This window comes from Equus asinus, chromosome 5 (assembly GCF_041296235.1).
Source record: "Equus asinus isolate D_3611 breed Donkey chromosome 5, EquAss-T2T_v2, whole genome shotgun sequence".
NCBI lineage: Eukaryota > Metazoa > Chordata > Mammalia > Perissodactyla > Equidae > Equus > Equus asinus.
In genome coordinates this window covers 35,724,725-35,752,693 of record NC_091794.1, presented here as the reverse complement: position 1 = coordinate 35,752,693, position 27,969 = coordinate 35,724,725, and the positions used below count along the sequence as shown (strand labels likewise).

The 27,969-nt window shown below is 42.6% G+C and overlaps 1 protein-coding gene across 8 annotated transcripts in view; it reads right to left on the bottom strand.

The window, feature by feature from the left end:
* The window catches only part of DGKG (diacylglycerol kinase gamma), a 188,176-nt gene that overhangs the window by 105,368 nt on the left and 54,839 nt on the right, over nucleotides 1–27,969 (bottom strand). For 4 of the 8 annotated variants that reach the window (XM_044771245.2, XM_044771247.2, XM_070509267.1 and 1 more), the window contains exons 6-12: nucleotides 17,078–17,248; nucleotides 14,387–14,436; nucleotides 10,950–11,024; nucleotides 9,923–10,045; nucleotides 5,352–5,469; nucleotides 3,609–3,697; nucleotides 511–627 (exon numbers count right to left, since the gene is read on the bottom strand). In XM_044771245.2, the coding sequence (XP_044627180.2) occupies nucleotides 511–627; nucleotides 3,609–3,697; nucleotides 5,352–5,469; nucleotides 9,923–10,045; nucleotides 10,950–11,024; nucleotides 14,387–14,436; nucleotides 17,078–17,248 (743 nt within the window). The remainder of the gene's footprint in view (nucleotides 1–510; nucleotides 628–3,608; nucleotides 3,698–5,351; nucleotides 5,470–9,922; nucleotides 10,046–10,949; nucleotides 11,025–14,386; nucleotides 14,437–17,077; nucleotides 17,249–27,969) is intronic. The other 4 variants (XM_044771248.2, XM_070509268.1, XM_070509269.1 and 1 more) reach the window with 2 other exon arrangements.

Below are 27,969 nucleotides of genomic sequence, written 5' to 3'. Positions count from 1 at the left end.
AGTTTGCTTTGGCTGGCGGGCCGGGCAGCTCCAGGTGTCCAGAGGGGATGTGGACATTCACTGTAGCTGGCGGCGCAGGCGCAGGCCTCTGGCCCGGACAGTGGGGATGCTCTAAGGAGTGTGCCTTCCTCTGAGGCCTTGAGGAGAAGGGATTCTCATATCTAATTCTACTCCCACTCTGCCAGTGACCCCGGCCCCAGATGACACCCACGAGCAGAAAGTTAATGGTCTGGCCTGCTGTTCACAGCTGCCTGGCCACATAGACTGTGGATTGGCCAGCTTCTTCTTAAGCAGCCCTTGCTCCCCTTTCTGGGGCTGCCCTCTCTCCGGGCAGCTTGGCAATTCACTGGAGGCACTGTTAGATTTAGGGCAGTGAACGGGGCCCCTGGGCCCCGCAGCCCTGCTCCCCTGGCTCTGCTCCTGCCTTCTTGTGGGACAGTGCTCTCTGGCTGCAGCTTGAGCAAATAACCACACTGAGAAGAAGCAGGGCCACCCTGGGCACCAACCCACCGTCATCCGACACCACACGCAGTGCCGCGCGGTGACACTCTGGTAGCACTTGATACTTTTGTGGCACCGGTCACACTTGACGGAGGAGTTCCCTTCCACCCACGCGTGCTGCATCACCTGCAGGAGGGAAGGGAAGGATACCAGGGAAGGCTGCAGAACCAGGTCCCCAAGCGGGGGCCTGAGGAGAAGGGTCTGGGAGGAGCACAGGCAGCGGGAGGCCAGAGGGCGTGGCTTCCTGTTTAGTGGATGCACTTATTGGATGCTGGGTTGCCTTGCCGAATCGCACCAACATAGTCCCTCCCTGCCTAATCACCATCATGCTAATCAAGGTAGATGAGAAACCACTTTGCCCACACTTTGACTAGCTCATTCACCCTGGCAGGCAAGCCCCTGAGCCGCATCTTGTCTGGCAGTCTGTCTGCCTTGCAGAACTCCTTGCGGAGTGACGTGCTTGTGTGCGCCCTCTTCTGGAAGGCAGCGCGATGCAGGGAAACACGACAGGGCTTGAGCTGCAGACAAAACTGGTTGGAGTCACTGATCTTCCACTTCGCAGCGGGGTGACCTTTGGCCAGTTCCTGGATCTCTCTGAGTCTCAGGTCCCCCATCTGTAGAAATTGGCATAATAAGCCCCATCTCTGGACTTGTTGGGAGGATTAAACGAGACAGGACACTTGGAAGGGCTTCCTTGGCATAGTCCTGGCCCTTTGGAGGTGCCCACTGATGGATAATTCCCCTCCCCCTCCTGGCCTTCTGTAGGCCAGTGGCTCTCAGCCTTAGCTGCCCATTAGAACTACTGGGGAGCTTCTAGAAGTCCTGATGTCCAGCCCTTACTCCAGACCAAATAAGTTAGAGTCTCTGGGGATGGGACCCATCGTTGGTATGTTTTAAAGCACTCTGAGTGATTATAATGTGCAGCCAAGGTTGAGGAGAAGAACTCTAGAAGGAAGTTAGAGAAAATGTTCAAAGAAATTAGTGGCGGTCAGCAGCCAGTGGCTTTCACATCTGTTTCCTGGAAAGCTGGTTGTACCTGCTCCCTGGCCAGGAAATGCCACTACGGCAGCCCAGGAACTTGGGAAGCAAGTGGGAAAGCATGTGTCAGTGCATCCAAAGTGACCCATGACACCAAATTCTGGGAGCCTAAGCCCTCAGTTATCTCCTCCAGGAATTCTACAGAACCTCAAAATTTTCCACCAGGGCACCCCAAACAGCAGAAGGAAGTGGGTATGGACTCTGGGGAAATGTAGGGGCATAGCTTGAAGTGCCAACTACAAGCACAATATTAAAAACACATGGAATATTTGCACAATACCACCCATGTTTATATTCTATTGTATCATGCAAGTTGTTATGCTCTCCCCCCAGAAGGTTTTTGATAGAATTGTTGCCTTAGAAGATGTGTCATGTTTATTTTGTAGCTTCTCACCTTCTGCCATGCATCCCTTGGGGTAGAAGGAACCCAGTTTGCTAATCAACTTGTCATCCACATGGTCACATTAAATTTGTTTTGAGATTACTATTATTTCCATTTTGCAGAGAAAAAAAATGAGGCCTCAGAGAGGTTAAGTGACTGGCCCTAGGTTCCAAGGCTGGTAAGTGATGAAGCAGGGACTCATAGCTAGGTCTTCTGACTCCAAGTCCACGTTGTCTCTTCTGGGATCAGAAGAGATGGTGAAGGACTTGGGACTCAGGAAGGGTGCCTGGAGACTCAGAAGGTCCTGAATGTGCCCTGTTGGCCCCTCAGTGGCCCCCTCTGTTCCATGTAGCTTAGGGTCTGAGTGCAGGAGAGGTGCCGTGTGTCCTGGTGAAAGGCATGGACATGGAAAGGTGTGTGTATGGGCGTGGTGCAGAAGGAGTAGACAAAAGGCCATGCAGTGTCTCATGGGGCATGCATGCATGTCCTTGTAGGTGCCCTTCTCTCTCGGAGTCCTTTCAGAGAGCTGGATCCCACTCCCACCTGCTAACCATGTCCTGACTCAGATTCCTCAATGGAATCTTCCCCCTCCTTTAACTCAGGGTACCTTTCTCTGTGAATTTTAAGGACAGTCTGTTTACAGACTCTTTGAATGGCACCACCCAATGGCCAAGTTAGAAACCTGGGAGCCATTCCTGACTTCATCCTCTTTCTCATCCCCTACGTCCCCATCACCAAGTCCTGGTGGTGGCACCTCCCAATTATCTCTCAAACTCTCCCTTCATCTCCTCTACCTTGGTCAGTGGGACAATCAAAATACTCAACAACTGGCATGGCTGGGGGTCACTCGGCACAGAGATAGCTACCACCATGCTACTGCAGACATATCAGAGCACAGCAGGTGAGTGCAGACCCCACCGCAGTTGGGCCCTCAATGCAGCACTACCTCTTGTCTGAACTGTTGGAAGAATTTTTTCCCCTCTGATCTCTCTCTTGCACTATGCTCAGAGGGATTAGCCTAATTCGCAAACCCAATCATCTCTTCATGTGCTTAAAGCTCTTCAGTGGCACCTTAGCTGCATAGGAAACTCCTTTCCAGCTCTCATTGGCCTCACAAGACCTTCCCAGGCTGGCTCTCCCCACTTTCAGAGCACATCTCCTGCCATTTACCTGTAAGCATCCTCCTTCCCGGTCATACCAAACTAAGTAAAGACCCCAGAATAAGCCATGTCTCCATGCCTTTGCACATGAGGCCTCTTCCGCCTTGTGAAGTCCTGATCTGGGTTCAAGACACAAGTCAAATGCCACCTCCTTTGTGAAAGCTTCCCCGGCCTCCTCCTTGGTGCCTCAGCTGTATGTCGCACATAGCCCTATTGTCACCGTACATCTCACCTCTTTGAACTTTGCTTACATGTCCGTCTCTCTCCCACTAGACTACACAGTTCTCCAGCAGGTGGGGACCATCTTCTAACCTGTGTATCCTCTAGCACAGTGCCTGGTACACGCTGGGCACCAGGGAGATGCTGAATGGTTTGATGGATGAACGGGATGGTTCAAGGATGGTCCTCGAGGCAGGGAAGAGACTGGATAAAACTCCCAAAGCCCCTTCCTGCCCAGGAATCCATGGTGATGGACATGTTGCCCTGGACACAGCATGCAGTAGAACAAGGCAATAGCTGTCACCAACCTCACCACTCCTTTTGGTTTTTGAGTTCGTTTTGACACATCCAGGAATGTTTTTGGATACACAGCGTTCATGGACAGTGTATTTACAGTCTGAAAAAAAGGAAAGTTTTTGTGAGTGACCACCTAGGAAAGGTCCAGCCATCCCCCCACCCTCACTCCGGCTGAGGCCCGTGCCTCCCTCTGGGTGGCCAGTCAGCGGCAGGGGACATAGGGAGCTGGGCTTGCCTAATGGAAATTCAAAAAAGTCTCCAGTTGTTCACTGAGAAGAGAGTCCACAGCTATCTCCCAGACATGCTTCTGCATCCTCCACCTCACTACGCTGCCTTCCGCTGCGGGCAGTGAACACGGCAGGAAAACATCCCCAGAAAGCTGCTTTCTGCTTAAGGAGCGTGAGGGGGTCTGCCTCCTTGCCATGCCAGTGCCACAGTGCTGTATGTTGGGGATGTGGGGGAGTGGATAGAAAGGCCAGGGCTCTTCCTAATAACTCTGGAGTTAAGCAGGCCTGGGCCTGAACTCTGGCTCTGCCACTTGTGACTACTCACGTAATCCTGGGTAAGTTGCTTTACATTTCTGAAATACAGGATTTTCTACAGAATGGGAATAAAACTGCCTCTTTCTCTTAGCAGGGCTTTTGCAGCATTAAATGAGATAATTATAATAAAGCACCATATGACTGGGTCAGAATAGCTATTCCACAAATTATTATTGTTATTGTTGTTACTACTTACTACCATGCAAACAGCAGAGGCCCACACGCCTAGAACCTAATAGGGACAAGACTGGGTGAGAACTGGATTTGAACAGGTGCTGGAAGACTGGTGGGCCCCTTCCTTAGTCTCCTGATGCTTGCTCTTGGTGGACGCCAGGCCCAGCTCTTCTCAGATGACATTTGTGACCGAGGTCACTTGCTGCCTAGCTCATGTGTGCATGTTCGATGAAACACTTTGGTGACCTGGACCGTACCTGAGGTCCCTCCCTGCAGGAGCAGCTCCCCAGGCCCTGGTGCCTTCAGGCTGAGTGTTTACTGTCTCTGTCTGCACATACCCTGGCCCTTACAAAGGCTTCTGCTCCTTTTATGCCCCCTCTTTCCTAGCGGGCCCCTCTTCCTTCCCGCTCCTCTATCTCCTTCTCTTGTTCTCTTGAAAATACTCATTTGTCTTTCAAAAATTCTTTAGGATAGAATCTAAGAAAGGAAATGTATAACTCAACATTGTAAACATTTAAAGGATCTTTAATCCTCTTCCTTCCTGCTCCTCTATCTCCTTCTCTTGAAAAGGAAGGTCTCTCTCCTTCCTTTTCTACAGGTGTTTTTTCCTCCTCTCCTGTCTGACTTCACTGAATGGATTATACAGTGAAACAAACAGTTTTAATTTCCGTTGCATTTACAAATATAGGTTTATGTTGCTTATGAATAAAAAACCCAAATTCTTCTAACTACCCCAAATAAACAAGCAAAACCCAACTAAAATTAGTATGTGATGCTTTTTAATTATATGTGAACCTTAACTGTTTTCTAGGGAGTCAGTGGCCCATGACAGGACTCCAACAATAGGACAATACTTGCTCATTTGACTTGGGTAGAACAAAAATAGCATATGAAAGTCTTGCTTTATTCCCTGCTGTTGGAACAATATGGGTGGTCCTTTAAGCTAGTAAGCAGAAATACCTAGACTTTCCTTGGAATGGCTCAACCGTGTGCAGAGCGACAGCGCCTGGGGAAAAGGTTTGAAGGAAGTTTACTTACAAATGCAGCACAGGCCTTGCTTCCGAACGCCCATCAGCATGATGTGGCAGAAGTTGCAGTAGGTGGGTTTCTTGAAGTGTTTCATGGTCCAGGCGTGCCTCCCATCCCCCTTGGAGCCCTGCAGGGATGGCAGAGGAGGGAGACACTGAGCAGGCAGCCCCGTGCTTAGGGTTTTCTTTTCTCTAAAATGATTTTCTTCTCATATTTGGAAGTCAAGATATTTACTTATTTAACTGTTTTAAGGACTCTTTCAAAAGAAACACAAATTGAAACAAAGTCCTTTGTGTGTCTATGTGTTTTCTAAAATTAGCATATATTAAAAATTAGGAATACCTGAGTAGGAGCATGTGCGTGGGGGATAAAATAAGCCCTTTCCTACACGGCTAGTGGAAGTGTAAATCAGTGCAAACTTTCTATCTGTCTGTCTGCCTCTCTACCTATCTATCTACCTACCTACCTTCCTGTCTACCCTCTATCATCTATCTGTCTGTCTACCATCTATCATTTATCTATCCGACTACCATCTATCATCTACTATTTATCTATCTAAGCTCTATCTACTGTCTGTCTATCTACACATCTATCATCTATGTATCTATCATCTATCTTTCTATCTATCTAATCATCTACCTATCTACCATCTATCATCTGTCTGTCTATCATCTACCATCTGTCTCTCTCTCTCTCTCTAATCTATTTATCTAAAGATCCTTTAAATGTTTACAATGTTGAGTTATACATTTCCTTTCTTAGATTCTATCCTAAAGAATTTTTGAAAGACAAATGAGTATTTTTGTGCTCTGTCAGATGTTTAACACAGCATTACTTAAAATAATGAAAAACTGGAAATATCTAAAGGTCTCAAAATTACCAAAAGGTTAGTTGTGGCACATCCACATGATTTAATGTTAAGTGGCCACCAAAAATATATTTATAAGATTATCTAATGGCATGGAAATGTGCTTATGACACAAAGCTAAGTGAAAAAAGTAGAATGCAAATTTGATGACACATTGTTATCTCAGTTTTGTATAATAAGACCTTTGATGGAAGAAATGTCACTAAACTGTTAACAGAGGTTAGCTATAGCTAGCAGTACTACAGAGTTATTTTATTCTCGAATTTCTCCTTTCTTCTGTTTTTCCAAATTTTCTACAGTGAGCATTTACTAGTTTTATAATCAGGAAAAAATAGCTTAGGAAGAACAATGTGCTCCTCTCATCAACTGTCTGTATACTGATAAAATAGTAAAGAGACAGAGGGAAGGTTAAGCCATTTCCTCCTGACTTGGCTCAGAAGTGAATTCAACCTTCTCCACTAGATGGGCCAAGCCTCATATAATCACACACTTTCCCTGGACACCAAAGCTCCCACCTGCCAGCCCCTGGGAGCACAGTCCCTCCACGGGTGATGTCCCTGAAACTTTCTCATAGGCTCCATCAAAAGAGTGACACTCGGGCTGGTCTTAAGGGTAGTAAAGTACTGTAGTAAGGTGGTGATGATTGCCAGTCAGGTACCTAGAGTCCAACGTGCTGGATTCAAACCCAGTTCCTACTTCTGGGCCTCTCTGGTTTGGGCTAATCACGGCAGCCAGACCCATTCCTGCGCCTGACTCTTCTGCAGGGTCTCCAGGGGAGGCCATAAGCTTTTCCACATGCTGGTCTCCTCCTGGGGCCAGGATAAGCTCTTTTCTTCTCGCCACCTCAAAACCTTGCTTCTTCCAAGACCTCACTTTTATGGAATCAAAGCCTTTTTATCTAATGGCTTCAACTATAGTAAATAGGTTCACTAATTGATTAAATGGTTCACTAAAAGACTGATTCATTCATTCTTTTGCCGAACGTCCACCTCAAGGGATTTTTGTAAGAATTAAATGAAATAACAGAAGTAAAGCTCCTAATCCAGTGCCTGACACATTGTAAATGAAAACATTTGTTAAGTTCCTACTCTGTGGTAGACAGCAAGGGACACAAAAATAAGTAGAGTGTTTTCTTCTGTATAAGGAGGTAGATTTATATCTATTCTAAAAATGAAGAAACAGAGGTCAGAGAGTTTATATAAATAGCCCAAGACCACAGAAATAATAAGCGACTGAGCCAGTAGTCAAACTGGGGGCTCTTGCTGGCCTGAGAGCCCATGTTTCTTCCATCCTCCTCCTTTACCTCCACAAACCAGGGTTTTCCTCCATGGACAGAGGGGAAATTACAGCACTCTTCAGCAGACCCAGCTGCTTCTTCATGCAGCCCAAAGGACTGTCATTTTATCTGAAAATACCTTCATTAGCTAAATCAGTTAGCAGACTCTCCCTTTCTCAGATACTATTTTTAGAGATACAGAGTTGAGAAGCAAAACGACTCTGGCTTGGGCTAAAGGAACATTTCCACTTGGAGTATAGCACCATCATGTGGCTGTTTCATGTCTGCACTCTAGAGGCTGCAGGCTGTGGGAGTAACCTTCCTCAGGCACGCCAGGGTTTATGCTGCTGCTGCGATCTCGCTGGGAGACAGATTGTTTCTCATATATCCCATTCAGAGATCCCCAGACTTTTCAGTGGCCATATGCGGGCTTTGAAAAACCCAAACAAGCAGTGTGACTTTTAAGAATTGAAGAATACTTTCTCTAGAACCCCAAATATTAAATGTTAAAACTTATGATTTAGTGCATATTTAAAAATAAATGCATAAAACTTTTGACTAATAAAAACTAAACCCACATTTGCTTTTTGTATCCCACTTTCCTGATGTAAAAGTATGGTTTTTTACAAAGTTGATTTGGCATTGTGGGGAGACAATGGAGGGAATGTTGAAGAAACAGTCTCTCTCTCTCCCTTCTCCATCCATAAAACAGAGGATCCCCTCCATGCAAAGAGTTAGTGGCACTTTGGACTCAGCAAGTCCAAAATAGGAAACAGGAAATTGGAATTGGTTCCTTGTGATTAAAATGTCTCATCTCTATTCCCATGTTTCAGAGAAAAAACATGTATGTTGGAACATTACCCAAGCAGAACTTGTACTTTGATTTGAGTATAATCTTGAGTATTGACAGCAGAAAGTATATCTTACCTATCTGAGTGCCCCCAGGTTCTAGCACAGGTGGGTTCTTGCACACAGTAGGTTCTCGGTAAGGGATCATTGAACAAGGGGTCTGCTGTTCCTGAAGATAAAAGATGGCCTCTGGTACTAACTAGGTGTCTGTGGACAAGTCCTTTTACCTCTCTGGCCCTCGGATGGTAAAATGAAGGGGTAGACCAGGGGTCACCAAGGTCTTTTCCAGTTCTAACTTTCTAGGGTTCTAAGGAATAAGAAGGGAATTATGTAGATCCTGGTTCCTTGATTTCTACTTAGCACTTGGAAAGAACTGGGCATGCTAGGAGATGACTGCAGGATTCTTAGTTCTTGAGTGTTGGAAATGAAGGTTCAGCTTTAGTCCTGAATCGCAGAACTGTCAGGTGGAGACATTACAGGCAACAACAGTCAGTTACAGGCTAACCCAGCTGAACTTCCTGTTCTATTCCTCTCTTTGACATTTCAGTGATCTCCAAGAGGTGTTGTCACACAACCTGTGTGACTGTCCCGGTAAATGCTTAATGTGACCATTTGTACTTCTAGTTCCAATTATCCCTACCTCATGTGTGGAAGTTACTTCATTTGCTAAATAAGCAGACTAGGTCAGATGCAGGCATATATAACCACTGGTTTCCATTAAGCCTCTACATGTGCCTCCTGCTATGATCAAACTGGGGGGTTTCTCTAATACCATCTGAACTTTCTTTCATTTAGGTCTTTGATCAAGCTATTCTCCAGATCTCTCTTCTACCATCTTCTACCACCCAAACTATACCCATCCTTGAGAGCCAGATCAAATATCCTCCTAGGTCCTTCCACTTGATCTTTATCTCAAGAATGGGATATCAAAATCCCATGTATTCTTCAGGGCCAGGCAAACACCCTCCAGGGTTTCTTCCCGTTGGTCTCACTCCTAAATGTGGGATGTTAGAAAGTGCAGAATCTTTAGAGTCAAGTACAAATAAATTCTGGCTCTTCCTTTTGCTCCTTAGGCTCAGAATCTCAGTTTTCCATCTGTACAAATTGGGGAAAAAAATATCTACCTTACCTGGTTGTTTTGATTGTTAAATAAGATACTATCATTAAAGCCTTCCACCCTACAACAGATCAGCATTTTTTCTTCCCCTTCCTTCCTTCCCTGACTCTGTCAGTATTTTTTAACTTAATTTGCGGAAAAGAGGGAATTATTCCTTAAATTGATTTTTTTGCACTTTGCCTGGTTGAGTATAAGCTCCTGGCGGGTGAATATTGTATCCGTGTCCCCTCACGGTGCTCAGAACAGTATCTTTATTTTGTAATAATTTAGTAAATGTCTGTCAAATGAAGGAACATATTTCTGGCACTACTAGGTAAAGAGAGAGGACTTTTGGGCTGGTCTAGAGCATATGGTGTGTCCATTGAGAAGTCCAGGGCAGAAGCCAAGGTCATGTGTAGATATTAACTTCCACGTGGAGTCCGATGTTCCTAAAGGGCAAGAGATCTTTGAACTCAGGTTTGCTTACTTACAGAGTCGTCCATGCCCAGGAGGACCAGCAATGGGATGGTGGTCATCCCTCCGTGGACCCATTCCTGTAGAGACACAAAGCCGTCCCGGTCGTAGTCCATCCCTTGCAACATCTCCTTCAATATCTGCGGAATCCACAGAGCAACAATCGTCCACATCCATCCTCGACTACAATGCCTCCCTCTGCCCTCTTCACTCTCTTTTGTTCTGCATGATCTGGCTTGTGTTTACCCCTTTCCCCTCTGTTCACAGTGAGTAGAGCAGTAAGGGAGAAAATGGGGGTGAATAGACCAGTGTTCCAGGCCTGGCTCTGCCCCAACGTGACTCAGTGGCGTTGGGCAAGCCACCCTGACTCTCTGGGCTCTGCTTTGCTCATCTGTAAAATGGAAATAAGATTGCTATGTCTGCAGCACTGTAGTGAGGATTAGAGAAAATGTATGTTAAATGTCTAATATAATGCCTGACTCATTGGAGCCCGCAAATTTAATGATTACTATTAATATAATCTGGTGATTGAGAAAAATCTGTAAAATCCTTTATAGCTCTAAATTCTTTGATCTAGGAACTCCTGTTATAAAATTTTAGCTCTGGGGCCAGCCCTGGAGGCCTAGTGGTTAAGTTCAGTACGCTCTGCTTTGGTGGCCTTGGTTTGGTTCCTGGGTGTGGACCTACACTGCTCTGTTAGTGGCCGTGCTGTGCTGGCGGCCCACATACTAAAAAATAGAGAAAGATTGGCATGGAAGTTAGCTCAGGGTGAATCTTCCTCAGGGGAAAGAAAATTAGCTCTGGTGAAAAGGTTAGGGGGAATTGGGAATTATCATTTGAACTATGTCAGCACTTTTCCCTGCTGTCTACAATTTTTCCTATCAGAGAAGTGAGAGGTCAAGGTGTAGGACTCCAGAGAAGCTGTCTATAAGAAGATGAGTCTGGGAGAGCCTGCACCATAAACATTTGTATCCAAGTCCTGATTGTGTCCCCTCTAATCATGGAAGCTCGCTTGGAAGTTGCCCTGTGCTTCTGGAAACTCACAGGCCTTAGCTCCGTAGGATCCCACTCGAGATACTGGGCAATGTGCAGCATTTGGTTAACAATACGATCCATCTCCTAGAAAACATCAAGGTGAGAAACCAACTGAAGATGCGTTTTCAAGAGCACGACTCAAAATCAAACCCTGTGGGAAAGTGGGCAGGGCAGAGCATGAGAAGCAGCCAGTGCAATAAACTGGCATTCCATGAGGAGTTCCCCATTTGTTTCTGCTCTTTAGTTCTGCCTCAACCACAAAGCTCAGTGGAGAGCAGATGCTCACAAGAAGGACAGAACATGGACAAGCCAGAGGTATGCAGAAAGCTCACTGAACACGACCTCCTCCTGGACCTACCCAGACTCACCTTCCTTTGCCTATCTTGTGCTTTGACTTAGCATAGAAAGCACTCCTGTTTTCTCCTTCTTTGTGATCATAGCTCCCTCAAATACTTACAAATGAAGGCAGTTCTCTCCTCCCTTCTTTATCACTCCTTGCTCCCACAGCTTTAGCAACCTGCGCTCCATCTACACCCCAAGGGTCAGTTTCAGTTGGATGTAGGGCCACTGTGTTGGTCCTAGCTCAGGCACTATGACTTAGATTCCTTCGGCATCTCCTCTTTCCCTTTGCATCCTGTTCAGCCCTGAGCCCAGGACTCTGTGAGCAGGAAATACATGAGGGTACTTTTGCTTGATGAGTGAGTCTTTTGTTTGGTACCAAGGCCAGGCTCCATATAAAACCTCAGAGAATTGTTGGAGGCTAATGAATCTGTGCACCAAGAGTCCCACTGAAACAACCTGGACTGAGGAGGAGGCATTTGCATCTCTTGGGCACCATCTAAGATGCTCATTCTAAGCTTGATTTGGGGAGACACGTTGGTGAATGAGACAAGGTTCAAATGTGTTACCTCCACCATGTAGAACGCTGGGTCAAAACAAGCAAGCTAAAAACCAACAGGGATTTTAAAAAATGTATTTCATTTGAATTAAAAAATAAGCCATTGCAAAGCCTCAGATGAGGCAGTAGATAGGGGTAAGGAAGTGGGCAGAAAGGTGGAGACAGGGTTCAGCAGAAGCTCCAATGGAAAAGAGCTTGTGAATCTAGTTGGGTCCAAGATTCAATGATAAAACAATGTGATTCAGGAGTCGAGAATTAGACTCAGTTTTGGGCTGTGAAATGGGTTGGGTATTTCCTGGAAGCAGAGTGGGAAGATTTCAGGAAGAACTAGTTCCCCTGATGTCTACCATGGGCAGGCCACATGTAGATGCTTAAAGAGTCATGGAGGGGTGGGTTCAGTTCTGTGCCATGTTTCAAGAATGGCACTGACAAATCAGAGCTTGACCAGAGTGGATATTTAAGCCTGCCTTATGAGAAACAGGGTAGGAATTGGGAAGTTTGAGTTTGGGGAGGATTTTAGGGGAGATGTGATGGTACCTTCAAATACTTGAAGGCTTATTGTGTAGAATCGGTATTCCACTGGTCAGCTGTCCTGGTCAGCTACCGAGGGCAGAAGTAGGCCACGGAGGGATGCAGGGAGCGAGGAGTTGAGGGTTGGCCTGTTTTGGCCTCACCACTGGGTTGAGGGAGGGGGAGGGAGAACAGAATCAGGTTTTGTGTTGAAAATTTCCCTGGCAGACTATAGATGCTTTTGTGTGGCAAGGAAGCCCCTTTCTAACGGTTATCCCCAGCAGTGGAGTGGCTGTTTTAAGGGAGCGGGTGACCTCTCCATTACTGGGTGCATTCATAAAGAGGCTGGGAGTCCAACTGCCAGGGATTCTTGGTGGAAAGTTGAATCAATAACTCTTGAGACTTGCTTCAGTCCACCATGTTACCTTCCAAATATATCTGGAATTTTACCCTTCTTACCACCTGCAATGCTTCTGCCCCGGGGCAGGTTGCCATCATGTCTTGTCTTGCTTATCTCAATAGCCTCCCAGCTGGTATCTCTGCATGCATTCCTGTAGTCTACGGCTCAACATAGCAGCTAGAGTGGTCCTGTTAAAACCTAAGTCAATCATATCACTCCTCTGCTCAAAATCTCCATTAGTTCTCCATTTCTCCAGATACAAGACAAACCCTTTCAACCACCTGTAAGACTTGATAATGCTTTGCAAGTACCTCCTCCCCCATTACTTCTCTGATCTCATCTCTTATTACTTACTCTGACCTCATCTGTTCCTCATTCCACTCCAGTCACTCTGGGCTCCTAGTTAACCCGCTAACATTCCAGGCACCCCTCAGGACCTTTGCTCTGGCTGTTCCCTCTGCCTGGAAGGTGCTTCCCCTAGATATCCCCATGACTTACTCCCTCACCTCCTGCAAGTCTCTGTTCAGATGTCCCCTCCTCAGGGATACCTTCCTTGGCTCTTCTTGCTAAAACTGCAGCTCCCTCTAACTCTTCCTTTCCCTCCTTCGTTTTTCTTCTTGCACACGTCTCTATCTAACACATATTTTACTATGCTTTTTAGTGTGTGTGTTTGCACTAGAATGAAAGCTTCGTGAGGGCATGGATTTTTGTCCGTTGGCTCACTGATGCATCTCCAGTGCTTAGAATAGTGCCTGACATAGAGTAGACACTCAATAAATGTGTGTTGACCAAATGTTTGAGAGTCTGTGATTCTCTGGTTTTTCTCCGGCATGACCCAACCCACAGCACTGCAATGTGGCTGTAGGGATCCCATAAAGACACTCTGGGGTTGGAGGGAATAGGGATGTCTTAGTTGGTCTAGTGGACTTGTTTCTTTTCTTCCTCCCTCTGGTCTGAATCAGCCCCATGCACCTCAACCTCAGAGTCTTTCTGTTAATGAGTCCCATCTCTGACCTTGCCAGTCATGAAGACAAGGCCTATCTGACTCCATGTGCCTTCTCCTCTCTCTGCCTTCTTCCTTTTCCACTCTTCCTCTCACTCCATGATCCCTGACCTATCCTTGCCTATTCCTAAGGGGAGGTGGGGGGCGAGTCTCAGGCTTTCCCAGGTGCAAAGGGATGAGATTATGTGCTCAGAGTAGACAGAACCAGACTCCGAGAGCTAGTGTCCTGGGGTATGAGAGGAAGGCCAGGGTGATGCCGAAGCACACCAGCAGTTAACCTCCTGTCCTCTTGTCCTGGTCTTGCTGCCTCCCTCATCCTTCTCCTCTCTGCCCCTGGGACTTGGCAGGAAATTGCAGGGGGAATTTCTGAACCCAATGGGAAGTTAAACTAGAAGAGATACTAAAGCATCTCCCCATTCTGAGATTTTATGATCCTGGACTTCTGGAATAAAAGGCAAGTTGGAGTTCACTCTCTTTCAGGAAGTAGAAGGTGGGGCGTTCTATTCATTTCTGCAGTCCATATTGAGACATTGCTATTCCTATAAAGATGGAACTGAGAGTTCAGACTCTTCCTCCATCTGCTCCCCTCTCCCCCAGCCTTTCTAAGATCCAGGAAGGATATTTGGAGAGCTTACCGCTTGGTCCAGGAGACCGTTCTCATCCGAGTCATAGAGACGAAACATAACTGCAAGAAACACAGAGGTGAGGCTTGAGGTGTCCTCCAGGCACCAGGATGGGCTGAGGCTTTGTTGCTGCCAGTTTTTAGATCAGCTCTGACCGTCACTGGGGTGAGGGCTGTTGCAGCCAACTCACCCACCCTCCAAGGAACAGTCTGACCTCCTTACGGAGAGGGTGGGAAGAAGGAGGACAACCAAACCGCTTGGCTTCTGGGGCTGTTGAAGCAACAACTCTGTGGTTGATGAGATCAGGTCACGAGTGTGATTCCCCATAGAGCATTCACACTTCTCAGGATCACTGGAACACAACTCAAAGCAAATGCCCAGCCAGTGGTGGAGCAGAGGCACCAGAATTATAGACGGGACACTGCTTCAATTGCACACAGAAAGGGTGTGGAATTAGGTAGATTCAAATCTTGGCTCTTCCCTACCACCTTTAGGGCATCAAATAAGTCATTTAACTTCTCTAGGCTCAGTTTTTTCATCTGTGAGATGGAGATTATAATAGTTTCTTTCTCCTAGGTTTGTTTTTTAAATGAGGAATGTAGAAAGCACTCAAAAGATGTTATTTTCTTTCATTAATGAACATTTACATATGGCATTTAATATGACAATGAACTGTCCTATGCACATTGTTACTTAATCCTCAATAATCCTATGAAGTAGTTACTATTACAGAAGCTATTCTATTCTTTTCCTAAAATCCATATGCTATTCAGAAACACCCTCTATCGCGTTCCAGCTGCAGGGAGGTGATGGTGGATCAGGAAGATCTGGGAGAGAAATTTGGGCAAAGGACTAAATGTTCATTTATGGGACCTGGAAACCTGCATTTCTTTCAACTAAAAGGTAGAGATCCTGTCTGTGGTCCCAGAAGTAAGCAGGATGGGGAGCAGAGCTGAACACGTTTTCATTTCCCTCTCATCCTTTAAAACCCTTCATCATGCCCACCTTCCCTCTGGAGCCTCCCCTGACCCACCCTTTCTTCCCCCATGCAACCACTCTGAGTCTCTCAGCACATGCCCACAGGGTCACAGTGTTCCTCTTAAGTTACCCTTGTGTTGTCGCTTCCTTCTACATGTTTTAATGTCTCCGCAACTTGTGTTTTGTTCAGTGGCGAGTTCCTGGTTGGAGTTCAAGTTATTTAAAATTAGGGTCATGGGCTTCTGACTCTTTGTGACTGCTCAGAATGTCATGGTCAGAGGCACTCAGTATATGAAGCTGACTCGCCACAGAGATGGTTGAACGATGTAAAGAAGGACAGACCTTCCCACTAGTGTTGTTCCCGGACCCCAGGCTGAGGAGACTCTCTAACATGGCGCTTTCTTCGGTCCTTCTGGGCATGAAGAGTAAAACTAGAAAATGTGAGTAAGCATTCTATGTAGCAGCACAGCCTTGGGCAAGTCATTTAACCTTTCTGTTCTTTCTTACATGTAAAATGAGAATAATCATATTGACATTCTAGAATATTGTAAGGTTAAAATGACATAATGCATTTAAAGTGCTTAGCAAATATAAGGTGTTAGTGATGTGTTATTATTGTAATTATTGCATTAGTGATAGGTGGGATTTCAGGCTACTATTTCCAAAAAGATACCTGTCTGGTTATCATGTCTTTTAACATTAGCTAGAAGAAACAGAAATCTGCTACATGTGCCAACAAATTGGCACTTGAGACTTGCAAGTGTTGACACCTCAAACCTATGCGGGAGATTTTAAGCTCAGCTAATGAGCAAACTGTTTCATTTTGTTTTTGGCAAGGGTTAACCTTTGCCAGACTTTTCTTTTCTAATGTTTAAGTTTTGCTGACTAGTCTAATTATTAGCTGGGTTTTTGACTTTTGCTATAATGTGTACATTTTCCCCTTAATCTCTACTAAGTTCCCAAGAGAAGCTAAAACAATATATATATTTTTTAACACGGTCCTATCATTTCCTGTTTTAAAACTTTGCCATAGGTTCCCAGAGGCCAGCGAGACCACCCCTGGAGGGGCTTATTTATAAGACTGCAGGCCGCTTCAGTCACTGTGGGCTTTCCTTTCCGCCACCAGCTATTACTCTCCTCCTGAAGATCTGTTTTTGAAACCAACTTTAGTAGCATCATGAAACCCAGCTCAACTCCCTTAATTCACTAGCCTTCTTTCTCTAGAGGCCAAAAAACTTGGGGTGGGAGTGGATGAAGAAATGGAAATAAGATAGAGGTTGATGCAATCTCAAGGAAAAAAAATTCCTCATTGTTAAAGAGTCACTTGGGCATGGAATAGGGGAGGGAAGATAGATGTGGAATATTGTTCCTTGAAAAATCTACTAAGAGGAGGCAGCCGCTTTCTGATTGGAGGCTTTGCAGAAGTCCTGCCAGCAAGAGAAGGGAGTCTTCACCACTTGCAGAGACCCCTTCCCTTTCAAATCCTGGTTCTCAACATCAAGATTTCAGATGTATCTCCCACTCTCTAGACAACGGGTACTGTGTCCCAGGGTGGATTCTAGGAGATGCTCCTATCTGCTGGTGACAGGCCGTAGACCTCCCTCAAGGAGGCAGCACCCATACCCATGATCCCGGATCAATCTCCAGCATGTTTAGAAAGGTAGACAGGACACTGGCTCTTCCTGTAGGAGAAAGTCAAAGTCCCTTGACAGGGCGAGTACTTACACTCTAGCTTATCCTGAGGTCTCCCCGTCTCCAGCAGTGACAGGTAACATACAACATCCTTCAGGTACACTATGGGGGATTCTGAGCCTGAAGACTGAGCAACAGGGTTTCCCAGAGGGGTTGCAGCCACTTGGTCTTTAGCTGGCACCTGCTTCTCAGTGATTTTTGATTCTGCAAAGGCAAAAGGAAAGCATCCAAGGACATTTAATGTTTAGTAAATATTATGTTTCCCCATCCTTTTCATGGTGGAGGCAAGAATTTTATATAATTATCTTCAAAAGCTTTGGTTACATAGATATGACCAAATCGATGGCCCTAGAAATCCAGTTTGTGGAGTTCATACTCTCTGAATGGACTCCATTCTGACCCCTTTAGAATCTATATCCTTGTAAGAAATCCATCTATATTCTGAATTTTCAGGAAAAAATGGTAGTGATTTTTAGTAATATCAATAGCCAACAGGCAAACATCATTTAGCCTAGCTTTTTGGAACACACCCAATTTTTAGAGGTAATTTTGGCTAGGATTCCAAAACCCAGACTATTGATCATTTACCAATGCGCTCTTTCACAATTTTTTTCTGGAATACATTTAGAGATAAATAAAAAGATGAATATTCAAAAGAAAAAAACTGAGATTTAAAATCAACTAATTTATGGAAACTAGGAAGAATTTTGACTAACTACAAGCCAAATCAGTTGGAGTAAGAAAATGCAGAAGTAGCTTATTATGCCACAGGAATAGGGTAAGTTTTCCCTCTGAAATTTTCCTTCTCAGAGGTAAGAAAACTCTTTGTCCCTTCCACACTTTTGTTCTCTGATTCAGAAGTATAAGGTTATTACCAACCAGAAAACCAGGCACTTATATTTTACCATGTAAATTATGCATTTTTGAGGCACTTTGAGTGCTATCTGTCTTCCCCTAGCCACTCTATATCCAGTAAGAGATTGCAACTCACAGAAAACACAGGAAAAAGTAAAAGGATGATTGACAGTGAAAAATCCAACTTAGGTGTTGTAATACCACCAAGTAATAAAGTGCTGGAGGCACAGGCAGAGGGAGAGAGAGCCTTGATAGTAATGCCTGCTGGAAAAGGCAATGTACTAGTACACTCTTCATTCAGAGAGCCAAAGTTCCAAGCAATGGGAGCAAACATTCCATCTCAGGTCTGTGCTGGATGAAAGCCTACAGGTCAGGTCCTGGTCTGAAAAGGGAATTAACCATCATCCAGACGGACAGTGTGAGAGACCAAAGGTTACTGACACACTCTGTATTTTACAAAGGGCCCCATAAAGAGAGCAAGATGAAGCCTATGAAATAGAGCTGCAAAACAAGGAAAGGAAGCTTCATCCTGAAGTCTCAAAGGACTCAGATCTTTGGAAAGAATTTCCTACTGGACAAGACCCTCAGTAGGTTGCAAAGATATACTCTCTATTAAACAGAAACAGAAAGTCTTAGGGGTGAGCAAGTTGAGATGAAAATACAATAGGATAAGATTAAAAAAAAGATAATGTGATACAGGGAAATTGCAACGAAGTTGCACAAACAACAGAAGTATTAAAATCATCACTGGAGGAAAAGTTATTGAAAAACACAATAATATATAAGACAAATGCGAGAAGTCCTTTATACAGGGTAGACCATTATACCCCAAGTTACTGTTATATCCTTAGATTATTCATCCATTAAAACACTATTGCAATGACTTCTATGTCAACTAAATTGGATTAATAGGGACTAGATTTATCCTCACACCTGAAACAACTGAAAAGCTGGACAAAAAGATATGGAACAATGGTTTACAGGACATTGAATGTGGCCAGCACAAAACAGTGGTCCCAAGAGATGGGAAACAAATGGCGTTATCCTCACAATTGCCACATCCTACTGTCTGGAAAGAGTTTCTAGGCCACGGTGCAGAGAGGGCAAACCCAGGCAGATCCAGGTAGTTTCTTTGAGTTGAAGAGATAGAGCTGGGAATCTGGTGAGCCCAAGGTGGCTAGAATTCACAGATCAGAGAGCTGAAGAGGAGGGACATGCACATAGAGAGAACTCTGAAGATCTGGAGAAGGTCCCTTTGAGTAATCAGCAGAGAGATCCTCTCAATTATTTTGCTGAGTAATGACTAGCACACATGCATGAGGAAACCACCTGAGGCTGGGGAAAGAACCAGAATTAGAAATAACAATCCTTGGAATTTCTGCACAGGGAACCAAGAATAGTGTTTATTTCTACCAACCAAGGTAGAAAATCCCCAAAACTCATGAATCATTAGGTAGACCACTCAGAAGAGTTCTGCCTTGGTAGCTGAGCAAAATTAGCCCAGAGTAAATGCCTCTCTGGTCCTCTTTAACAAAGCTTTAAAAGCTTGACTTAAAAAGATCAAACTATTTCCAAGTAACCTAACTGTATCCCAAAACAAAGCTCAAGAATATTTATAGGAATATAAAAATATCAAGTATCCAACAATATCAATATCTTGCATCCAATAAAAAATTTCCAGGCATGCAAAGAAGCAAGAACATATGAACAATAATAAGTAGAAAAATCAACTGAAATGCACCAAGAAATGACATAGATGATAAGATAGACAAAAGCTTTAAAACAGTTATTATAACTGTATTCCATATGTTCAATAAGTTAGAAGAAAGACTGAACATGTTAAGCAGGGACAGGAAAGACAGAAAAAAATACCCACATCAAGTGTCTAGATATGTGTTAAATGAAAAATGTACTGAATGGGATTAACAATAGATTAGTCATTGCAGAAGAAAAGACTAGTGAATTTGAAGTATAGCAATAGAAACTATCTAAAAAAACTAAAAGAAGAAAAAAAGAGTACCATATCAGTGAGCTGTGGGACAACTTCAAGTAAACGTAGTCAAATAAACATGTAATTGGATCATCTGAAGAAGAGGAGAGAGAGTCAGGAGCAGAAAAAAGTTAAAGAAATAATGGCTAAAATTTTTCCAAATTTGTTGATATTTGATAAAAACTATAGAACTTCAGATCCAAGATGCTCAGTGAACCCCAAACAAAAGAAACATGAGTAAAACTACCCAAGAAACATCATAATCACATTGATAAAAATCAGTGATAAAGAGGAAATCGTAAAAGAAGTCAGAGAAAAAAAGACACACGTACAGAGAAACAAACATAAGAATGACTGTAGTTTTCTTATTGGAAGCAATGGAAGCTGGAAGCCAGCAGAACAACATCTTTCAAGTACTAAAAGAAGAAAACTATCAACCTAGAAATTTTTACTCAGTGAAATGTCTTTAGAAAAAAACGCAAAATAAAGACTTTTTAGATGTACAAAATTGTATAGAGCTGCACTATAAGAAATGGTAAAGAAAATTGTGTTAGTAGAATTATACCATATGGAAACCTGGATTTACACGTAAGAATGAGGAGCACCAAAACTGGTAACTGCATGGGTTAAGAATACTTTTCTTATTAGTTAAATCTTTTTAAAAGATAATTAACTATTGAAGGAAAAATAATAACAATGTATTGGGTGCTTTATAATATAACATATGGAGAAGTAAAGTAAATGACAACAATAGCACAAAGACCTGGATGCGAGAAATGGAGGTGTACTGTAAATTTATTATAGTATATGCAAAGTGGAATAATATTACTTAAAGGTAGACTGTGAGAGTTAAAACAATCACTAAAATAATATGACAAAGAGTTAAAGCTAATAAGATAAAAAAGGAGCTAAAATGAAATCATTAAAAATATTCAATCAATTTAAAAGAAGGCAGAAAAAGAGGAAAAGGGAAAGAAAGAACAAATGGGATAAATAGAAAATAAATAGCAGGATGGTAGTTTTAAACCTAACCATATCAAGTATCACATTAAATGTAAATGTTCTAAAAGTTTAACTAAAAGGCAGAGATTTTTAGATTGGATTAAAAAAAGATCCTACTAAATGCTTCCTATAAGAAAGTCAGTTTAAATATAAAGACACAAATACATTAAAAGTAAAAGGATGAAAAAAGATTTACCATGGTAACACTAGTCAACTAGAGTGGCTATATTAATTATGAATATAATTATAATAAAGTAGACTTCAAATCCAAGAATATTACTAGGAATAAAAAGAATCATTTCATAATGATAAAGAGGTAGATTCATTAAGAGAACATAATAATCCTAAATATTTATGCATCAAATAACAAAGCTTCAAAATGCATGAAGCAAAAACTGAGAGAACGGCAAGGAGAAACAGACAAATTCACAATTACAGTTGGAGATTTCAACACCTCTTTCTCAACAATTAATAGGACAGATAGATAGAAAATCAGTACGGATATAAAAGGCTTGAAAAACACTACCAACCAACTTGACCCAACTGACACTTACAGAACGTCTCATCTAACAACAGCAGAATAAATATTATTTTCAAGTACTCATGGAACATTTGCTTAGATAGACCACGTGCTAGGCCATAACAAACATCTCAATAAATTTAAAAGGATTAAAATCATACAGAGTATCCTCTCTGTCTGCAGTGAAATTAATTAGAAACTAATAATAGAAAGACATCTGGAAAATCCCCAAATATTTGGAAACTAAACAATACACCTCTAAGTAACTCAAAGGTCAAAGAGGAAATCATAAGATATTTTGAAATAATTGAAAATGAAAACACAGCACATCAAAATTAGAACTGAGCACCTATACTAGAAATAAAAAAGCCTGAAATCAATGATCTCAGGTTCCACCGTAAGAAACTAGAAAAAGAGCAAATAAAAGTAAGAGTAAGCAGAAGAAAGAATATAAAAGGATCAGAAAGGAAATAAATGGAATAAAGAAAACAGAAAATCAACAAAGAAAATCAGTGAAACCAAAAGTGGTTCTTTGAGATCAATAAAATTGACAAATCTCCAGTCATACTAATGAGGAAAAAAATGAGTGAAGGCACAAATTACCATTACCAGAAGTGAAAAAGGTGACATCACTATAGATTCAACAGATATTAAAGAGTTAATAAGGGAATATTGTTAACAATCTTGTGTCACTAAATTAGACAACTTAGATGAAATGGACAAATTCCTTGAAAGACACAAACTATCAAAGCTCACTTAAGAAGAATAAATAACCAGGAAAGCTTATTAAAGTAGTTGAATTTAAGTAAAAAAGGAGTTGAAATTAAGTAAAAGAACTTACCACAGAGAAAATGCCTGGCCGAATGTCTTCACTGGAGAATTCTACCAAACATTTGAGGAAGAGATAATATGAATTCTATACAAATTTTTTCCAGAAAATTTAAGAGGAGAGAATCCTACCCAACCAATTTTATGACACTAGCATTACTCTAAAGCCAAAACCAGAAAGAGACATTACAAGAAAAGAACATGCATGCCAATATCCTTCATAAACATAAATTCAAAAGTTCTTAACAAAATTTTAGCAAATTGAAACTAATAGTATATAAAAAGAAATTAAATAAGACCTAAATAAATACAGAAGTATACTCTGTTTAAGGATAAGAAGACCCAATATTGTTAAGATGTTAGTTCCCCCCAAATTGATCCACAAATTCAATGCAATCCTGTTCAAAATCCTAGCACATTTTTTGTAGAAATTGACAAGCTGATTCTAAAGCTCACATGGAAGTGCCCAAGATCTGGAATAGCCTAAACCACTCTGAGAAAGAATAAAGGTGAAAGACTTACACTACCTGACTTCAAGACTTAGGAAAGCCACAGTAATCAAGACAGTATGTTATTGGCATCAAGATAGACACACAGGTCAATGAAAGAAAATAGAGTCCAGATGGAGACCCACACAGATATGGTAAACTGATTTTTGATAAAAGTGCCAAAGTCAGTCAGTGAAGAAAGTCTTTTCAACAAATGGTGCTGGGGAAGCAGGATATCCATATATAAAAAAAAAAAGGAACTTTAATCTATACCTCCTAGCATATAGAAAAATCAACTCAAAATGGATTATAGACTTAAATGTAGAGCTTAAAACCACAAAACATCTAGAAGAACATAGGAGAAAATCTTTGTGATCTTGAGTGATGCAAAAATTTCTAAGATACAACACTGAAAACTCAATCCATAAAGGAAAAAAGTGATGAGTTGGGCTTCATTAAAACTAAGAGATTTTGCTCTTTGAAAGACACTATTAGAGGGGGCCGGCCCCGTGGCCAAGTGGTTAAGTTTGTGCACTGTGCTTTGGTGGCCCAGGGTTTCGCCAGTTCAAATCCTGGGCGTGGACATGGCACCCCTCATCAGGCCATGCTGAGGAGGCATCCACATAGCACAACTAGAGGGACCCACAACTAAAAAGACAAAACTATGTACCGGGGGTTTTTGGGGAGAAAAAGAAAAAATGAATAAATAAATAAAATTAAAAAAAAAAAAACAAGACACTGTTAGAGAATGAAAAGACCAGTCACAGACAGGAAGAAAATATTTACAAGTAACATATTTGATGAAGGATTTGTACCCAGAATATATAAAGAACTGTCAAAATTCCATAAGAAAGCCAACAACTCAATTAAAAAATGGGCAAAAGCACATGAAAAGATAGTCAGCATCATTAGTCATTAGGGAAATGTAAATTAAAACCACAGTGAAATACTACTATATACCTATCAGAATGGCTAAATATAAAAAGACTGTCATGCTGAGTGTTGGTGAGGATATGGAGCAATGGGAACCTACCTACAGCGCTGGTGGGTGTGTAAAATGGCCTAACCACTTTGGGAAAAAATTTGGCAGTTTCTTATAAAGTTAAATACATATCTACCATATTACACCCAGTCATTCCACTCCTAGGTCTCTACCCAAAAGGAATGAAAGCCGTCCACACAAAGACTTGTATAAGAATGTTCATGTTTTATTGTAATAGCCAAAAACTGGAAACAATCCAAGTGTCCGTCAACAGGTGAATGGATTAAACAAATTGTGGAATATCTATCTAGGTATTGGGAATATTAACCAGCAATAAAAATAGATTAATTATCGATACACAAAATAATATGGATGAATTTCAAATAATGCTGAATGAAAGAAGCCACATCCAAAAGAGTACATACTGTATGATTCTATTTATATAAAACGTCGAAAACACAGTCTCATCTGTAGTGACACCAAGCAGGTCAGTGGTTGTATAGAGATGGGGGTAGGTGGGAAAAAAGAATTACAAAGGAAACTTTTGGCAATGATGGATATCTTCATTATATTGATGTAGTGCTGGTTTCTAAGTGTATACACATGTAAAACTTACTAACTATGCCCTTTAAACATGTGCAATTCATTTTATGCCAATTGTACCTCAACAAAGCTGTTTCAAAACATTACTAGAGACTTTTCCCAAAGATCCTTGAATTACCAGCCCTATAACTGGGCCTTGAACCATCGTTCTGATTTTCGTTGAGGTCTACTGGTGTCCCTCCTCTTCCTGCTGCCTTACATGGAATACCACTAACCTACAGTCATCTGAGCACATCCCTCGGGGACCGCCAGTAATAAAAGACTAACACCTTCTTCCAGATTACAGAGGTTCTTTCCTGATGTCATGTCACAAACTCTTTCACGTGTGGGTTCTTGGGTAGACCTGACTTGTTCCACCTTTTCTCTTAGTGTTGTTGCCTTCCAGTTAGGCAGTGTGGCATACAGGACAGAGCAGCAAGCTAGGGGCTCTAGCACTGGGTTTGTGCTAAATGGTGTGTGATCTTGCACAAGTAGGCTACTCCTCCACTTCAGTTTTCTCATCTGTTAAAAGAGGGACTTGCATTAAAATTGATGTTTACTCAGTCTTAAGCTATGTAAGAAATGTTTGTAAGCAAAAAACAAAGCTGGATCCAAAATTACGTATACAGTCTGGTCCTAGTCCTGTAAAAACTTTTAGAAAAAAAGCCCTATAAGGATATGTGTATGTGTGTGTGTGCAAGTGCGCACGTGTGTGTAATTGCATTGGTAGGATTATGGGTGACTTTGTTGTTTCTTTAGCTTTTTTATGTACTGTTCAAATTTTCTACAATGTGAGTGTGTTACTTTATATAATTGGGGAAAACTAAGAAAAAAAATTAAGGGACTTTCCTTGAGACTCCAATATTCCGAGTTGCTGAAACATCTCAACAGCCTGAGAAACTAAATAAAAACCAGGAGACTGAAGTTCACTTTGCGTATCCCATTTAGTCCTGGGCATTCAGGAAGGGGTGAATTCAGCCTTTCCAAAGCTGACATCTTGACGATGGCAGATTGCTCAGGGCTCTTAGCTGACGTTTGGATGCAACGAAAGTCCTTCTCTGCTGTGATTATGGACATAATCATGCACCCACCTGGCTCTGGGAATGAAAAACTTGAAGGGAGTGATTCTAGATCTGAGTTTGGAGATTGATCGAATAGGCCTAAATAGGTCATATCAAATGAGGATCTAGTTTCTTCCTCTGGCTTCTGCTTGTGCAATAGGAAAAGGGTGATATTTTCAACAACTGGCCTGATCTAAGGTGATTCCAGAACTTGGCTCTTCCTTGCTGCCAGAGGTCCCTCTCTGTGGTGTCTGCCTGGCCCTACGTTCTTATTTCTGGAGAACAGGGTCATCTAATTAAGACATCTGTGAAAGGTGTCCTAACGGGAAAAGGATTTTCACTTTAAATCTTGAATCACAAAAGGAGATGAAAAATGCTGTACGCTTCCCCAGGCCAGCCGTCAGATAATTGTCCTTTCGTGATTTGACCGTAGGAGACTGGTATTTCCCCATAAACAAGGAAAATGGTGCATCACAAACCACTTGTCCAGGAGGAAATCTCTGGAAGTTGTTCTCAGACCCAGAAATGATACAGACATGACAAGTAAGCATGGTGGTCAAATAAGTTAGCCAACTTCCATTATCATCATCAATTATCTTTTCTCAAATATCACTTGATAACAGCATACCCACTAATTCCTTCCTTGGTACCTCAGAAACTTCAGCCACTAAAACAAACCCCACCTAGAATCTGGAGCCTCAGGGAATGAAGTGCAATTTCTCTCAGGTTCCTCTTGAAGTTTCAGATACTGGGACTAAGAAAGTTCTGGGTAAAGAATTTGGGGGCAGAGGCTTTTCATTGTTGATTTTCTTACTGAGACTTTAGAATCTCAAAGCTCTCAGTTTCACCCTTTCTTTTCTACCATGAGAACAATTTATGTCATAATATGCCTCTACTATTCCACACAGGATTCAAGACTTATTTATGACTTAAATCCTTTAACCAAGGGACCATGGACCAAGCATGGCTGGATGAGGTGCTAGCAGCAGGGTGGGTGAGCCCATACTTTGTAGAGTTTTGACCTGCTACTGTCCCTGAAGCCCTTAGGAAGACATTGATGCTCTTAATCCTTGCTTTGTGGAGCTCCATGAGCAGCCTGGAATTTGCTGAGCATATGGTCCAGAGACAACTCTTCTTTTCCAACCATGCTCCGCTTTCCATCCATCGTGAATTTTTTATCTCATCAGTCCTTCAGTCAAACACTGAAAACTCTATATTACTTCTAGTTGCCCTTTTTGCTGTAACTGGAAAAGAGATTAGAACTACATCTAGTATCCACTGGAAGAAATTCTCTTGTTATGGATCTCTGTTACAATTAGGTCTCCTTCAGTTGTATTATCTCTTACCTATCATGTTTTTTATATATTTGAAAGATACTTAAAACTGCATTCTTTATCCCCTGGGCACATCCTAAGAGCTGGAATTCACCAATGTGTATCAATCTTTTCCAGACAATAATGCAAATGCAATAAGGTCTGACTCTGAGTCTTCGTATTTGAAGCTCCAAGAGCAACCATGGGGAGGAGAGTCCCTGAGGGGGTTCTTCCACGAGAGTAGGATGCTCAGTTGACACACTTGGAGACTGAGGGCACAGAATAAAGGAGATCTTGACAGACCATGTGGAGTTAAGAATAGAGTGTGCTTTGGGAGGGTGGCCTGAATAATAATTGCTAATATTTATTGAACGTTTACTATGCTTCAGGCAGGCTCTAAGCATTTTACACGTGTAACTCAAACTTCATATCAAAACTTATTATCATTTCAGGTTACCAGTGGAGAAACTGAGGCACAGAGACATTGTTCAAATATACTGAAGGTTACAGAGCTAGGTAGTATCAGAGCTGAGTGTCAAACCCAGGCAGTCTGTCCCCGAAGTCCAGATTCTTAACCAATATGCTTATTGCCTGCCCAACTTGGGTTGATAGTGTACAGGAAATCTGTATGAGATCCAAGATCAGAGGTCAAGGAAGATAACCTTTGCTCTTTCCAGTTTTCCTAGGAGCCTCTGCCTGAGGGCTTGTGCCTGTCAATAGCCTGTCAGCAGAGGAATGGGTTCCCAGTGATAAATGTGCCAGGGAAGATTCTATATCAGTCACGGCGCAGGAGTGGACCCACAAACAGCTAGGCACCACTTATGGAGCTGCACTGAGACTGCAGCCTTGGTCATTCCATCGGGAACTAACCAAAATGGTGCCTTTACATAGAGGCAAACCTTAGTTCAGGCACGTCAAGAGAGACCACTGCTTCCTCTCTTGGTGTAGGAAAGAGCAGGGGCTTTGAGCTTGGATAATTCTGGATTAAATTCCCAGCTCCACATGTCACATAGTGGTATATAATCTCTTAAAGCCACAGTTCTTCAATGTGTAAAGTGGTACGACTGTGAAGGCCAAGTGTAATATGTAATAAAGCAGGTGCCTGGCAAATAGATCTTCAGAACACCATCCAGCATCCCCTTGCTCCTCCTCCCAATGTGTTCAAACAGAGCACGTGAATATTGTTGAAAGTCAACCAGAGCACTCTCTTACCCACTTGTCCTCCCCCTGCCAGCCATCCACTGGTAGAGTCATCTGTACCTCAGCCCTAGAGCCATCTCTTTACATTCTCTCTCTCGCTCTCT